General features: G+C 45.3%; 1 protein-coding gene across 5 annotated transcripts in view; it reads right to left on the bottom strand.

Moving 5' to 3' along the window:
* The window catches only part of RNF213 (ring finger protein 213), a 54,744-nt gene that overhangs the window by 10,036 nt on the left and 28,627 nt on the right, over positions 1–16,081 (bottom strand). For 4 of the 5 annotated variants that reach the window (XM_072881620.1, XM_072881618.1, XM_072881622.1 and 1 more), the window contains exons 29-52: positions 15,356–15,492; positions 14,936–15,031; positions 14,365–14,483; positions 13,644–13,766; positions 12,846–12,931; positions 11,865–12,012; positions 11,370–11,505; positions 10,747–10,935; positions 10,144–10,283; positions 9,561–9,715; positions 8,990–9,202; positions 8,419–8,600; positions 7,510–7,630; positions 7,299–7,399; positions 6,852–7,031; positions 6,152–6,315; positions 5,954–6,056; positions 5,119–5,233; positions 3,991–4,201; positions 2,809–2,999; positions 2,363–2,491; positions 1,394–1,504; positions 908–1,150; positions 164–245 (exon numbers count right to left, since the gene is read on the bottom strand). In XM_072881620.1, coding sequence (XP_072737721.1) covers positions 164–245; positions 908–1,150; positions 1,394–1,504; positions 2,363–2,491; positions 2,809–2,999; positions 3,991–4,201; positions 5,119–5,233; positions 5,954–6,056; positions 6,152–6,315; positions 6,852–7,031; positions 7,299–7,399; positions 7,510–7,630; positions 8,419–8,600; positions 8,990–9,202; positions 9,561–9,715; positions 10,144–10,283; positions 10,747–10,935; positions 11,370–11,505; positions 11,865–12,012; positions 12,846–12,931; positions 13,644–13,766; positions 14,365–14,483; positions 14,936–15,031; positions 15,356–15,492 — 3,475 coding nt within the window. Of the gene's footprint in view, positions 1–163; positions 246–907; positions 1,151–1,393; positions 1,505–1,964; positions 2,104–2,362; positions 2,492–2,808; positions 3,000–3,990; positions 4,202–5,118; positions 5,234–5,953; positions 6,057–6,151; positions 6,316–6,851; positions 7,032–7,298; positions 7,400–7,509; positions 7,631–8,418; positions 8,601–8,989; positions 9,203–9,560; positions 9,716–10,143; positions 10,284–10,746; positions 10,936–11,369; positions 11,506–11,864; positions 12,013–12,845; positions 12,932–13,643; positions 13,767–14,364; positions 14,484–14,935; positions 15,032–15,355; positions 15,493–16,081 lie in introns of those variants that run through there. The other variant, XR_012045428.1, reaches the window with a different exon arrangement.

The raw sequence follows: 16,081 nt of genomic DNA, 5'->3' as shown, positions 1-16,081 counted from the left end.
CTTTGGTGCATTACCCACATAAACCATAGCTGCAAATCTTAATTTACAAAGGATAACTCAATGCTGCGAAGAGGAGCGTGTCTGTCCTCACATTTGGAACAGTTTCACTCAAAAACCAAGGGTTCTCCTTGAATTTCTTTCACAGCCAGTCAGGAGCACTTACTGTACCAGTGCAGAGTGGCCACTCCTTCCCAGGCCCTCGCCTGAGCCATTATATCTTCTGGCATTGTGGGCAGAAAAGAGTGCTAAGGAGGAAAAAGAAAAAAAGGTGATGAATATATAAATCGGTTCTTTCCTGTAGCAGTTGCTCACTGGTTCCTTACTCATGATGGGGAACAAGAGACATCTGAAAGCAGAAGTCATGCAGATGATGTACATGCACATTTTCAAATTCTACCTTTGAAAATCCACTCTTAAGAACTGTCAACATTGTTAAGCCTTGCACGTGCACTCTCTAGACATCCTGAACTGGATTCCTCTTGGGGTGGCCTGATGTACCCTGGTGTGTACTAGCATGTTTCCTTACGCCTTGGATAGCCAGAAGTAGAGCAGCAGATCCCTCCACCCTGACTCAGCCTAGGGCTCCGTGAGCCATTAGCCTCTAGAGCAGGCAGGTCATGCTGTGGAGACCTGTGAACGGCTTTCAGACTTGCTCACTCAAATATCAGCAAAAGTTTTTGCCTGATACTGCTCAGGATGCAGAGGTACCTTGAAAAGGTACCAGTCCAGAGTTTGTTGTTGTGCTAATTAACCCCAACAACACTGAAATGATCATACATCGGTAATCCACAGCTAAAACAATAAGTTGGTGCTTTTGATGTAAGAAAGGTTAGGTTATAGAGGATCCAGCAGATACGCGAAAGAACTAGCAATATGCTGAACTGCCATCTGAGTTAAATCTCTTTACCTCCATGGCACGCGGACAGAATGCCAGATTCCTCAGGGGCTGCAGGACAGGGTTCTGCCCGCACAGCAAGACAGCTGTGGTATGAACAGCCACTTCAATCAGTGCTCCATTGTGGCTGAAGCTTTGAGGATCCACTGTCAGAGATGGCAGTGCATTCATCACAAGAGAAGCTGCAAAGCGCTGCAGGTCTGGAGAATTCAGGACTTGGGAGTTCTGGATGAACTTAGTCATAGCATCTGTTTGCTGAAAGCACATATTTAAAAGAAATAAAACCAGCATGGTATTGCCTACTGAACCAAAGAGGACTATCACCTGCTTCCCATGCTGTGTTGCCCCTGCTTTGAAAACATTTTCAGTCTACTCTGATCAGGACATAACTGTATTTGGGGCAGAAGAACAAAAGGCTCTTCCACCAATTATTTAAATCTCATTCATCCTTATCAATGAAGCATGTTTGTCATGAGCTTCCAAAGTGAAGTGTCTTACCTGCTGTTTGGGATGAAGAGTTGAGTCACTAACTCCATACAGGGCAGTGACCTCTCTGAAAATAGCCAGGAGCAGATGGACAGATTGTACAGCCGGGGAGCTGCTAGATGCCTAGAAAAAAAGAACCGATGATATGGTGGAGAAGAGGCTATAGTTGTCACAGCTGAAGTTTGACAAGGTTTCAGCTGGTTACTGGATGTGCAGGCTTCAGCAGGTCTGTGGTAGAGCTCTCCCCACACATGAAGGGGGATAGTGCAGAAATGGCTGTTCAAGCCATAAATAAATGAATAATCTGACAGCACTCAAGCTGACTGAGGGGTTTACATCAGAAAACTCTCAAGTATTTTATTTTTCTAACATCCAGTCGGGATTGCAATCTTACTAGGCAGCAACCTGTACATGCCTTCCTTCAAATCAAATCAGCACACAAATGAAAAAAAAAAAAAATCACAACCAGTGTATAATAGATGGTACAGAGACATTCAAAGGCACATTGTTTGCCAACTTCTTCCTGAAGATTTTCATATACAAAATACATATTGGAAAAAGGTTACAATTACACAGAAATCACCTGTTTGATTTTTGCGTGGCAAGACACAAGGCTAGGCAGATATGGGCAGGCAGGGAGGGGGCATAAAGCTTCTTTGATTATCTGCCTACTCTCCAGTCAGTTGGCTACGAGGTGCCTGTATCGCTTACTGTAAAACAAACTGCTGCGATAGATTACAAGGGGAGAAAAGCGAGATGAGGCAACCAACAGAAATAACCTCACAGTTACGTATGCTAGAACACAGGTGAGGAAGTAGAGCAAACATATGCATGTGTGCCAGCATAAGCCACAGTAACTTTCAAGCAAAGGCAACACAGGCATCTCCACTGGAAGAGACACTGCCAACAGGAACACATAAAGCTTAAACACTGGCCATCCAGAACCCACAATAGGATTATGGCGAGGAGAACATGCCCTACCTTCTCTGCCTCTAGAAGACCTGCAGTCTTACACTCAATCATGGCTTTCCCCACAGCATCACGCAGGACTCTGTAATTCTTGCCACATGCCAGGTAACGATCGATGTGATTAGACTGGCTGTTCTGTACCTACAAAGGGAAAAGTCCATGGTGAGCACTGTGGACATTAACCAGCCACTGGACAAGGCAGAATCTCCTCTTCGTCCCAAGAATGGTGGCATTTCAGCCTTCGCAAAGAGACAGCAGGCAGGCACGGCAACCCAAATGGCTTCTCACTGCCATAACAGACGCCATTCAACAGAGAGCGAGGATAAGTCATCTTCACAACCACTCCCACTGTGGTGAGTCCCCCCAGAGCAACACAACAGTAGAAACACCCCAAAGCAGCACAAACTGAAGACTAAGAGGAGATCAGAGCCATCTCCAAGGAGACACCTCTTCTTCACCTGTTGCAGAATTTCCACTGGGAACACCCAGTTAAACTGTGCCTCTGTGACAAGCTTCTGAGCAAATTCCATCCCATACTGACTAGCAATTTTCCGGACTAGGTAAACACGATGCCAGTTGTTCTTGGCGAGGCTACAGAACACCCTCACATTTGCCAGGTAACGCTGCTTCTCCTCTACCTGGTCTTGCTCTGGAGGGGAAAAAAGAAAAAAAAAAAAGGCAAAACCACATCCTACCTTGTAAAACTTTTCTGCCAGCACTAGCTGTAGCACCAAGTTCCTTTCACTAGTACTAATTACACAGGAGCACTTGAGAGCCCTCTCTTCCTCAGAAGCTTATTTAGAGCGTTTCCTCAGCTGGATTTCAGACAATGATTCATTTCTTTGACAGAGGATGACATTCTCTACTTCCATTTCCTTCTCTCAGGGACAAGTTTTCCCATTTACTGGTAGTTCATTCTCAGAGCTTTTCTACCTTGCTCAATAATGCCTTTCCATTTTCTCAACTGCCAAGGGGATGGTGCTCCCTAAGAATGATCTCCTGGGATGCATTTTGTTAGCCTGCCATCCTCGATGCAAGGGCGGGACACCGAAGTCCCTTGGAATTAGTTACGTGACTGCACTTGGATGCTTCATAGACTGTGTAAGTATCTGAGACTCCACACACTGTTCTCCTTTATTGGGTCAGCAAGTCAGCTCAAAACTTCTTTTACTTTTTTTTTTTTTTTGAAGTATCTCTTAATCCTTTGTAGCTGTGCAGAGCTCTCATTCATATAAAACAATAAGCCTTACAGCAGTCATGTATCTGAAGTCATGTATTTATGCTTTATTCGTTTATTCATTAAAGTTCAATTTAGTTGGTCCTAAACAAAATTTCATTGTTAGCATCGCAAGGATAGAGTAAATCTCCTTCAAAGGTGCAACTGCTGTGTAATGACACCCTAGGGGTCACTGGCACAGCCTTGCTACTACTTATAGAGCACTTTAATACATGGTAAAGAGGACAAATAATGACTGACACTCCTAATGAAAGAGAAAAGAAAAGAGCTGATGCACTCATTCTTGGCCATCCATCAGAACAAGTTCTAGCACAGCACAGGTGCGCTGTGTCCAGCCCATCTCCCGTGGTGACGTTGCTCTGGAGACAGCATTGCCATTTGATAGCAGAATAATTAGACTTACCTGTGCACTCATGCAAGTCAAAGAGCAGCTCTGCAGCCTTATTCAGGTACAAGCGAACCTTGGCTACGGCCTGCAGATATTCAACGGATGATTCCTGAGGAGTTTCTAGATTGTTCTTTGGGAGATAGTTCTCTGGAAAGCCTCCGTCTCCAGGCAGATAGTTTATATGCTCATAACCAAGGCTGCCCTCAGACTTTTCGCACATAGAATCCTAAAGATGGGCCAGAATATTGCATGAGTGGCGGAACCACTGACATCAGATGTCCTGTGCATTGGTACTTTATATCTCCAATGCATACACACTGCAGAAAGCACATTAAACTTCCATGTCTCTCACAGCACCCTCCACCCCAACACCATTAGCTCCTCCCTGTGATCTCTCTGGTGCTTATCCTAAACCTCTGCCACATCACCAAACACCTTCTTCAGCAATACGCCCAAGCTCTCCCAATGTTTCCTAAGCACGTAGCTGAGCAAGATTGTTATGAGCATGCTGACTGTCCGCACGCGTGCTGAAGCACACATCACATGTTCCAAGATGCCAAGCTCTACCTGTCTTTCCCTTAGCAACAATACAAATTTTGATCTTACCTATAAAGTCACCATTTTAATGAAAACTATAAGAAATGAAACCTCTACCCTGCTGTCAAGTTTGCTTAAAGTTGTCCAAAGCATTAGAAGTTATGCAAGGGGAGGAAAGGGAACAATCCAAACAGCATAATAATCTAGAGCTCTGCAAACAAAAAAGTGTCTGTGAAAACAAGAAAATAGTCCAGTAGTAGACTACTGCAACTAGAAATCCCCCTGCTTGCTGCACTCCTATGTTGGAGTTTGAGTTTTACCAGGCCTCACTTAACACTTAGACACCTGTCCAAGGTGTCCAAGAGAAAGAAGAATTTATGTAACGCTGCAAACATACACAAGCCTTACTTCAGGAAGCAAGGCTAGTTACTGGAGAGCAGGTTCTGACCAGGTGATTTGATATAATCTTCCTTTTGGGCTTTCTAGTTGGGCAGCTAGTTATGAGCACAAGAAACTTGCCTAAAATTGCAGAAGCATTTATATTCTTGACTTTTTTATTCCTGCAACAGTTTCATTGCCCAGCTCTTACCTCCCCAGCACTCTTACCTCCAAGCAGTTGACAAAAAGCAAGTAGAGTTCTTTTTTATCATTTTTGTCTAGGATCTTGTTGTGCTCTACCCGGGACAGGTAGCGTTGCACATCATTTTTCACTTCATTGAAGCTACAGGAGAGAGAAACACCTCCTTACCACAACTGCAATACTGACAGCTACTAACGTTCTACATCACGATCGAACTACTAGTTATGTCCACATGACAGGTGGGCGTCACTCTGGATCCATCTGGAAGATGGAAAAGCAATTGTGCCATCTTTTGCCAGATGTCATCCAGCTTCACATTCTGAGCTAGGCTTTTATCATCAACAATGCCAAATTAGCATTTCTAGGGCATAAGTCATCTGATCTATTTTAGGTATCTGATTTAGGAGATGATCACACTTGAGAAATGGTTGTCTGTGCACTGACTGCAAAGGGAGGCTGGAGGAGCTAGTGTGAATGGAGAGGTCTGTGTAAACACAGAAAAGACCATTCTTGATTAAATGTCTGTGGATGAAGAGTATTGCTTTGCTGATCTAGAGCGTATCAATTAGTCAGCTATCTTTAGGTTACCCAAGCCACCCACCTTCAGCACAGGTTTAGGTTAAGAATAGCTAGGTAGACCTTGGCACAAACTGGTCAGATACTTCCAACACAAGCTACATGCAAGCCAGACAAGTTGCATAACTAATACAAAGGCACAGGATGAATTTCACCTGTAATGATTCAAATGCAACGAACAGCGTGAAAGTGAGGACAACAATCAGATTGGTTTGATGAGGTCATGAAAAACAAAGCTGAACCACTCCCTAATGTAATGTCCATCAGTTGTCTGACTGTGCTCACCTGTACTTCAAGAGGAGCTTCAGCATTACTGAGCGGATGATGGGAGTTTTATCCACTTCATCGTTAAATGGGGACAGAAATTTTGTGTAGATAGCAGGGTGATCTGTGGAGATAAGAAAAAGACAAGTTTGGCAGGTGAGAGAAAGTGGCAAGAGAATCAGCTCCGTGAGGCTGAGCGTCAGGATGAAGGGAGCTCACCTGAACCTTTCAGGAGGCTTCTGTGAACAAACAGCAGATTAAGGAGCTCTTGGATCACCTCTGCCTCAGGGGGTTCATTGTCCTTGAAGCACATGGTAGTGACCACATCTATGAAGAAATTATTGCATCTCTGCCGGAACAGGGCGTTTCTTGCTATGGCATCTCTAGGGGAAGGGTAAAAAGCATTGGGACAATGTTCAAATACAGAACCACTTAAATAACGGATGAAGCAAAGCAGATACAGGCAAAAGTCACCAAGGTGAGATACTTTTCCAGGTTTCCAAAAGGCTGGATTCGTGCAACACTTCGGTAGTGTTGTCTGCAAAGGCTGTATCACATTGACAACTAAGTTCTCAAATGGCAATGTGATGCCAGATACATTCACCGAGAGTTTTTTGCTAAGCTATTGCCAAGCAATCCAAGGTGACAAGCAGTTCCCTTGTCCAATTCAGCCACTGACAGTGCTTTAGCTTTACAAGGTTTTGTAGCTACGGTTTTCTTACAGGAGCCAAGGCAACTTCCTCCCTTCTTTTGAAACAATAAACAGAAAACGGACAGGACCTGTTCCGGTTCCAGAAAGAGTAGAGCAGAGCTCCCTCCACACATTCTGCTCATGTTGACAACTTCAGAGGTGCAAATCAGAATTTCCTCACACAACTGGCCCCACTGCAACGCTTCCACCTTGGACAGGGTGGAGTACCTGAGCTCCTCGGAGACATTTAAATTAACATCCCCCATGGCAACTCTGCAGTATGGACAATGCATCTGTGCTGGTACTAGCCACACTCTGATGCACTTCTGACAGAACACATGGTAGCAAGGCAGGCAGACTGGATCCTTTGGCTCCCCTAGGCAGATCGGACATGACTTCAGACCATATCTGTAATTCAGAAACAGTAATGAACACAATTGCTTCAATATTGTCTTACCAAACGCCTTTAAGATGTTCATCTGCAACTAGACAAGAAGAGATAATGTAAGACCTGTTGGCTAACTGCTTAGCTTCAGGGTGCAGAATAAAATGGAAGCTATTGCTCTTCATTTGGCTTTCATTGCATTGTATGCAGCACTGCCTAATGCCCAGAAATATGCTGGCAACATGGGCAATATTCCTACTGGACCCTGCGACTTGTCTCAATGTCACTACCTGTAGAGCCTGTTGCTGACTTCATCCTTACATTGGCACAGTACTTTCATCACTGCAACAAAAGTTGGATGAGTCTTCATGTCTGAATCATGCTGAAAACACTGCAGAGGAAAAAGACAAAGCTAAATGACTCAGCTCTAATACCCGAGACAAAAATTCACATGATCAGCAGAAGCAAACAGGGAAGAGGTGAAATCGCATCTTTGCTTACCTTGGCAAGAAGCAAAGTATATTTTTTCACTAAATTCTCAAATTCTGGCATCAGAGTGTTGATGCCAAGCAACACGTGCTCTACAAACAGAGACATGGAGAAAACCCGATTCCAGCAGACTCTGTAGGAAGGAAAGCGTGATTTCAAAAAGTACAATTATGAGCTGAGAGCACGAATGGAAGTGCAGTATCAGGTCATTCTAATGATCTCACTGCTTTTCATGCTCACCACTACAGAATTTGTGTACTTCTCATGCAACTTCTCGCCTTGCCCTTTTGGTTATCAGCCCTGCTCTTTGTCAAGGACAAAACACGTAACAGCACCTAACACAGTGAGCTTATGGCATAGGAGCCTGTGCTGTAGACAGCCCTGCAGCAGAATTAAGACCTCTGCAAAGACCTTCTCACACCTTTAACGTCTACATATAGGAAGTAATTAAGAAAAAGAATAATCAAAATTAACTACACTTTCTTCACTTCAGTTAAACTAAACAAGGTCTGTGAGAAACCAGGATAGCTCTCTGGGCTTGTCTTCCAAGAGACAAAACTCAGTCTTAGATGCAATGAAATTCCCCATCTCTCACAGTCTTTACACACACGGGATGAAGTGGGGAGATGTTGCTGGTTAACAGGAACCTAATGACAGTTTTAAATAACCCCTGAACCCAGCTGGAATGCACTGAATGATACTGACAGATTTAGAGGGAGAATCTACATGAGATGAGGGGAAAAAAAAAAAAACAACTGGTTCTTGATGCTTGGTACGTAATTGAGCCTAGTAGGAACCTGGAGAAGTTTGCAAAGTCTTCGTCTGAGAAAAGCAGCATCAGAGCAGCTTTCAGCCTGTACCAATATTCTTATTAACAGCAAGGCAAAAGATCAAGATTGTGGACAGATCTGTGGTACATACTCGAGTTCTTTTAGCAGCTGATGGCATCGACTCCCACTCCTCTGTAAATCCTTCTCTTTACAAAGAAATTCAACAGGCATACGAAGATTCTTCACTTTCTGCAGCCAGATCTCTGGATGGGCTGTCTGCACTTGACTCTCCAGCTCTTCAGCACATACCATTGCAGCTAACACATCTAAAACCTAGATACACACACAGGGTGTAAGTATAACACAACAGTTGCATTTCAGCATTATTTATGAACTTTGGGCTCTCAATCTGGTTTGCTATAGCATGTGTTCTACTGAATGATGTTCTACCTGATTATCTTAAGCTCTGGAATTCTCATGCCCATGGCTCAGATCATTAGCACATCCTATTAACTGATGCGAAAGCAGGGCAAACTATTTTAAATCCTGCTAGTAACAATGATAACATAGTAGATTATTCCTAACACTGAGGATCCTGACTGAGCTTGTGCTTCCACTTTACTGTTGCTGAAATCAAAAGGAGACTGAACACTAGCTAATTCAGTGAAGACAGAGCGCTCTGCTAGGGTTGAGGATGACAAAAGGCCTGGTAGCGACTCTACCATCTCTGAATGTGGTATTTCATATCCTTCTGGGTTAATAAGGTAGTCAACCACACGGGGGTACACAGCCAGGATCCTAGAAAAGTTCTGCAGGCGGCTCTTGAACTGATTGTATCCAAGGTGGACCCAAGGCAAGGATGGCACCATCTCTTCTCTTCTGGGAGATATTGCCTTCCATTCCTTTATGCAGGAGAAGAACGCAATTCGCAGACACTGAAAGTTTAGAAAAAAGTTAGAATCAAAATCAAAAAAGAACTTTTATAATTCATTTTGTACTGGAAATCCTGGCAAAACTCTCTGAAAGAAGAGAATCAGTACTTTACAAAGATAGCCTTAAATGCTGTGTCAGTTTTTATAGGTGCTCCTATGGAAGTGCTTTTCTGTGTAAGGTCTCAGAAATTTCAGCAGCCATTCAGTGTCAAATGATCTGCTTTGTGGCTACCTTGCTATTAGTCTGTCTCAGAGGGAGATTTTGGCTGACAAGGCAAGATTGATACAGAAGGCCACTTTCACAGGCATCACACTCTTCTCTCCATCCAAAGGGTTTCCAGCTCTTGTTCCAGGCACTGACCTGCAGCTCCTCTAGGGAGGACACACCAATGGTCAAGACAATGAAGTCTGTGACATAGCACTGGAAGAGCATCTCCCTTTCTTCCTCAGTCAGAGAAGAGATAAATTTTCCCAGTGCAGTCTTCTGGAAGATATCCACAAACTTCTCAGCTTGGTCTGGAAAATGCGAATGCAGAGAAAAGCTGAATATTAGGAGGAGGCTGGGTTTGACACAGCTTCTGTCCTAAAGAGACCGATACCTAATTAGTCACTGACGCATACAGCGCTCCCCTCATTCAGAGCACTAACAAGGCATTTGAGGCCAGGCCTTCTCAGCCCAGGCACCGGTGTTGTATTTATGGAATCTCATCTTGTCATTACTCTTTGTATTTCTGCAGCATTTTGAATACAAGGGCACAGAATATGTGAGAAAGACTAACAGAGAGAACCACATAGTTGCACAAAGCTCTGCTGGCTCATATGAGCACAGAGGGATTGAAGGTGACTCCAGGGTCACAGAAAGGTACAGGCATGGTAGCGACAAACCAGAGTTTACAGGGCAGGATGGAGATGCTCTGTGTCACGAGCTCAAGTCAGGCTCTCACCTTCAGTGTTTTGGATGTATTGAGCTTCCAACCACATCTCATCCAAGTACTCCTTTATCCTCCAGCTGAAGGGCATCTCATTCCCAGCATCAGCAGACACCATCATGTTGTTCTGCACCAGAATTATCTCTGGCTCAGAGCTAGAAGATTATAAGGTCATTAATGCACTGGGCTTTTGCCTGGGAAACACATTCAGACAACAGAGGCAGGAAGCTGCAGAAAGCAGAAAATTAGCCCTAGAAGAGGATGAGGGAGGGGGAAGGAACTGAAGGACTCATTAATACAGCTGATCCTGCCAACTGCGTAGCATTAGGACTTACTCAGTAAGCGTTCCCTGGCAAAAGGGCTGTAATAGCAGGACATGTGAGCTTCAAGGGCTGGGTAAGAAGTGCGAGCATGCCAAGAACTAGAGAGCAAAGCCCAGGAGTACTGGGGATAAGGTAGAAAGAACAGACTTCTGGAGTCACCGAGAACTGCCCTGCTGCCTTCGGCACAGCACAGGGGAGCAACCAGTGTTAATCTCCCACGTGGATTTAAAACCAGTGCTGGACTGGTCTCAGTGCTGCCAGCCAAGCCCTCCTGCTGCTCTCTCCAGTGGCTCACCTGTTCTTACCCACACCGTAAGGGACAGTCAGAAGTTTTGTATCACTGAAGATGAACATCCACAGGTTTGTCACCCACTCAGCTGCCGGCCTGACCAACAGCTCCAGATTGCCATTTCTGTCTATGACAGCAATCAGGAGAGCCAGGAATGGAGTGATCACGTTCTGGACTCGCTTCCACAAGGTGTGCCTTTGGGGGCAGAAAGAGACCAAGAAACCCAGAGGGAAGGTGAGCAACGATATCAGCAAATCAGGAGGTGGTTGTCCTGAAAAATTGCTGACATCTGCATGTGAAGTCCTAATCCTGCCTTTAAGGGGAAAAAATACCACCAGCAAAAAACCCTACACTTCTCTCACTCGTGGCTCGCCTGTAATCCCACTGTTGCACTCCAAACACTTGTGCATTCGTGCATTCCTGTCCCAGTACAGCCCATCCAGCTGTAAGTCACCCTCCCTCAGGAGCCAGGAGAGGACAAAACTGCATTCAGAGAGTTTCCAGCACAGACTGGAGAATGACACTGCAAATATTCAGATTACACAAAACTGCTGTCTCTGCTGCACAGTTGCCATTTGCAGACTTTTCTTGGAAGCCTGCAGGTTACAAGATATCACTGCTGTCCTCACCTGAAGGTGCCTGCCTCCTGGAGAGCACTGAGGTTGGAAGCCTCCCGAAGCACCCAGTTTTTTGGGTGAAGGGAATTTTCTTCTTGCTTCTTCAAAAGGTTGGAGAGACGAGCCTTTGTTATCTTCAGGAAAGAGGCTAGAAAACAACAGGGAACTTGCATTTTCTCCTCTATTGGCATTGGATCCAAACCCAAATATCACACCAAGCACAGCATTTTACAATTGTTTCAATAATTGGCCAAGGGGGGAAAAACAGCCACCAGAGCTAGCACAGCCAGAGAAAAAGCCACAGCCTGAACTCCAGGAAAAGCCAAAGGAGTGACAGACTGGAGCACAGACACACACACTCTTGGGAGATTGCATGGGACATCTACCTTGTCTACCCTACAGCAAGGACCACTGACCTTTGGGTCCCCAGTGAATTAACTTATATGTTTTGTAAGTTTTTCCCTAGATGCTCAGGGACACTACCTGCTGCAGCCAGGCAGCACATACCTTTCAAGTCATCCTCTTTGGACAGAAAGCGAAGCAGAATCTTAATTCGCTTTCTGCTTCGACCAAGATCTCCATTTTGGTCCCGTAGCATCCCCACAGCACTTTGTACACAGGTCCTCAGGAGTACAGTGGTGTCCAGGATTTCACCCTTCCCAGGAACAGCGTGAAAACAAGTTCATTACTCTTCTGTTTTACACCCTTGCCCCCAAACACATCCTTCTTAAAACGATTATAGTGCTCTCTAGAAAGGGCCTGTCCCCCTGGCATCCCATCTCCCAGATTTCCTCTCATCTCAGGCTGCAAATCTAAGTTCTTCTTTTGCTATCAAGTACATGATGCAACTTCTGTGGCCCTTTCAAATTGGCATGCAACACAGCATTTGTGTGAAGATAAGAATCCTACAGGGGCAAAATTCAGTAGTTCAGGGAAAAAAGTGGAAATTATAACTGTGACAAGGGAAAATATGCCCTCCCTGGGAGATGCTTAGGCACTGGAGGGGCAAAAGCCACATGCAGTCACCCTCGTAGTGGGCATCTCCCAGCTTATGCTGTCAGTGGAACATGAGCCAGTCTTAACATGGCTGCAGCACAGCAAAGTCCACAGTCAACTCCAGCGTGGCTTCAAACGCACGCCTCAGAAAGCACAAACAGCTGGAGTGGCAGGCTCAGAATCACAGTTCTCAGCTGCAGGGTGTAGAAAGACAACAGTCACTTTTAAAACTGATTTTTAAAAGTTAGGAGTATGAAACTACTAAGGAATTAAGAGGGTCCTTAGAATGGTTTACTTCTTTAATTATGCTGATTTTGATTGGGCTGTGGGAGGGAGGAATTTGTGTCTGATCATGAACATTCATGATGCAAATAATATTCCTGATGGATTTCAAGCGAATGGGGATGCAAAAGGTGTGTTGCACCTATGGATGACAAAGAGTAGAGAGCCTTATTGACAGCTGAGAAGCAAACAAATGTATTCAGAACTGACCTCATAGTGCTCTGCTTCTGGCACTGGTCTTTCAACCTGCACCTCATTTTCCTTCTGTTCTTCTCCATTCACAGGCAGAGCTACAACTAAGGCGTAGAATTTTTATTAGGAAGCAGCAGTACACTTCTGCATCAGTCAGGTAAGAGTTTATTTAGCTACTGCATCCCAGAGAAGCAGAACATCTGTCAGAGATCCATTATCACCTGCATGAGTAGCTGAGATCCACCTCTAAACACAGCTACAGCTGCTAGGGCTGTCAAGCTTCATGCAGCAAGAACTGGGAGAAATATGACAGAACTAATGCACTAAGCTCTAACAGAATCCTGTAAGGCAGTACGGTGAAAGGAAAAAGTGTAGAAAAAACTGAGGGAAAAGGAAAAGTCTTTTCTAATCTTCCTACACGTTTAGGTGAACAGATCTATATTCATGCAAGTGAGATATTTGCTGGAGTGACTCCTTGTCAGTGGTCTCTGCCATGCAGCATCTGCTGCCTCCCACGCTGAGACAGAGCACTCAGGGTCTTTTAAGCAGTGCAAATACCACATTTTTGTCAAAAGAAAAGGGGAAAACTACCAAATTAACTTACTTGATGACCCAAAGTTGCAGTAAGGAACTAAATACAAATACAAGTTGGTAGCCATGTGGTGACCCCCACAAAAAACAGATGCTGAGCAGGGAAAATCATTAGATATGTTGTACCAGGCATAAGTTCCACTAGCACCAAGTTGGGACCGCATCTCCCCTTTTCCCCACTGGCATATCAACACCACTGGCTGGCACAGCCAGCATGCAGCTCACCTTTGGTTTTACCTGAATCCTCACAGAACATCTCGCTGATGGTGAGGTTCTGCAGGGCAGTCATATCAGAGATCATGTCCTTGGATCTGCGGAGATCGTCTATATGCACCGACTGCCACAGTCCTAAAGACAGAGGACAAAAAAAAAAATTCATGCCTGCAGCATGCTCTTCTAGAAGAGCTTCCCAAGGATTATCTCCCAGTACCTGTGGGCTAGCAGTTCACATTCAGAGTTCGCTTACTCTCATTTCTTGATGTAGAAAGGGACAGCAGCAATTCACTTTGAACATGCTAATGCACGCTACCCTGCCTGACGGGGCGTGCACACTGCTGGGGCTTTGAAGCTCTTAGAACCCACCACACACAACAGGAACCTTGCTGCTGAAAGCAGGACATGTAAGCACGTACTCAGGAGCCTCGTGGAGGACAACATGCTAAATGCAGTTAGCATCGTGTTTGTTTGCTGCTCTCCAGCTGACTAGAAAGAGGACTCATCTGTCAGTGGGCAAGGCAAGGTGCTCTCACAAAGGAGACTAGGACTCCAAGGTACTGACCCCCCAGCAGCAGTTCCTGTGGGTAAGGGAAGCAGCTCTGACAACCCACAGGACACACTGATTCCAGGTTTTAAGCATTAAAAAGGAAGGTGAACAAGAGAAATGTTGCTCTGGTATGTTTGCCTGAAGCCAGCTGAGGAGCGAGGAGCGACAGATGGCCAGACCCACCTCCATGGAAGCCCACGTAGGACATTCCTCCTTCCACCCGGGAAAGCTTCATAATAAAGTAAACAAAGACAGAGACTTCTCCCAGGTCCACCTTGTTGATTTCATTAACAACAGTGTATCTACAACAAAGAGGAAATGCTGTTGACAGCTCAAAGACAGACAAAAGTTCACAGCCACAAGTCTTTCCTCCCTAAGAGGGCACATTTCTTCCCCCATACAGACATGACTCGCTCACCCCTTCCTCCCCGCCGGCTGTGCCGAGCCTGCCACCTCTAGCTATGCCTCGAACGATAACCCCGATCCTCAGCTCTTCAGGACTTCTGCAGCCAATGGCAAGAATTCACACTTCAAAGATTATCTGGTAATCTGACTCAGCTTAGTTTATTTTGACCTGGGTTAGGAATTATTATTTGAAATACAATTAGTGCTTCTAGATTCATTCCACTACAGAATAAGCAAAGGATTACACATTCCTGATTCCGAAATTCCCAAAACAGGACTAATAATCAAAGGGGTGTGAGGAGTCACCAAGCAGAGCAGCTAGCTGGGAACCACTTCACACTTGACTTACTTGGCTGAGGCGATGAGCTGGGCATTTTGAGAGCCATCTTCAAAGTCTGTCTGAATAATAAGGACTTTATTTCCTGATGTGGCATCAAGGAAATCTCTGAAGAGGGAAAAGGGATTTAAAAGAAGTCACTAAGTGTAAGAACAAAACACTAAAGACTGTAGAAGTAGTCACTCCATGTTCGCTTTGGCTGCTGCAGGCAGAAGGAGAGATTAAAACACCCATTCTACAGGGATGGTATAACTCAAAAACCCATCTCAGTATGATGGAGCTAATACAGTTTGCACCAAGCCAGTCCACTGTTCAGCACAGCATGGCCGCTTGCCTCCCTTTTCCATATGTGTTACTCCAAACGTTCTGCCCACACATCTTCCACGCAGGTGACAGCCTATTCAGAGCAGGACAATGCAAGGCCAGACTCACCGGATGTCCTTCAGGAATGAGTACTCTGTGTCAAACTGCTGCAGGAACAGGATTTGAGGCCTTTGCGCTTTACCCTGCACTTCTCTCTCCAGGCAAGCAGCGTCAGCACTGGTGAGAAGCCTCGAGAAAGTGGTGACCTGGGAGTACAAGATGTAGGTTTGTTCTTTGCTCAGGAATGCAGTAGGAAGGCAGTAGGGACTTACTCATCTATGCACCCAGATGCTGCTAACTTGCTGCAGAACTGGACTGCACCCAAAAAAACCCATTTATTTGCCCTGCCAGTAGGCAAAGGGTCAACATGGGCTGTTAACACCAAGCCAGGGCCACGGCTGGGTAGCCAGACATGATGACTCTTGGTCCTGCCAGAGATGGGACAGTGGGGCAGCTGAGAAGGAGCAGCCAAGGCTTTGAGAAACTTCTCGTGAACCCCTGTAGCATGCCTTCCCTGCTAGGCTGCCTGCCCTGCAGCGCTCTCGGGGAGCAGCAAGTCCAGCCCCAAGAGAAAGCATGTTGTTTCCATGTGAGGCAAGAGAGGGAGAAATGCTCCAGCCAGTCTCAGCTGAAGTTCTTTAGTTTTGGTACTAGGCAAAAGTAAACCAGAGCTATCCCATTAAAGGCCCATGAGGTCTCTGGCTTAGCTGGATTAAAATCTTTTGTATCTTTAAGACCAGAGGCAGACACAAAGAAATGAGAGTTCAAAGGCTCCCGACGACTTTTTCTGTAGCC

This window comes from Ciconia boyciana, chromosome 16, assembly GCF_034638445.1.
Source record: "Ciconia boyciana chromosome 16, ASM3463844v1, whole genome shotgun sequence".
NCBI lineage: Eukaryota > Metazoa > Chordata > Aves > Ciconiiformes > Ciconiidae > Ciconia > Ciconia boyciana.
The sequence above is the reverse complement of the archived record's forward strand: the minus strand, read 5'-3'. Positions and strand labels throughout refer to the sequence as shown.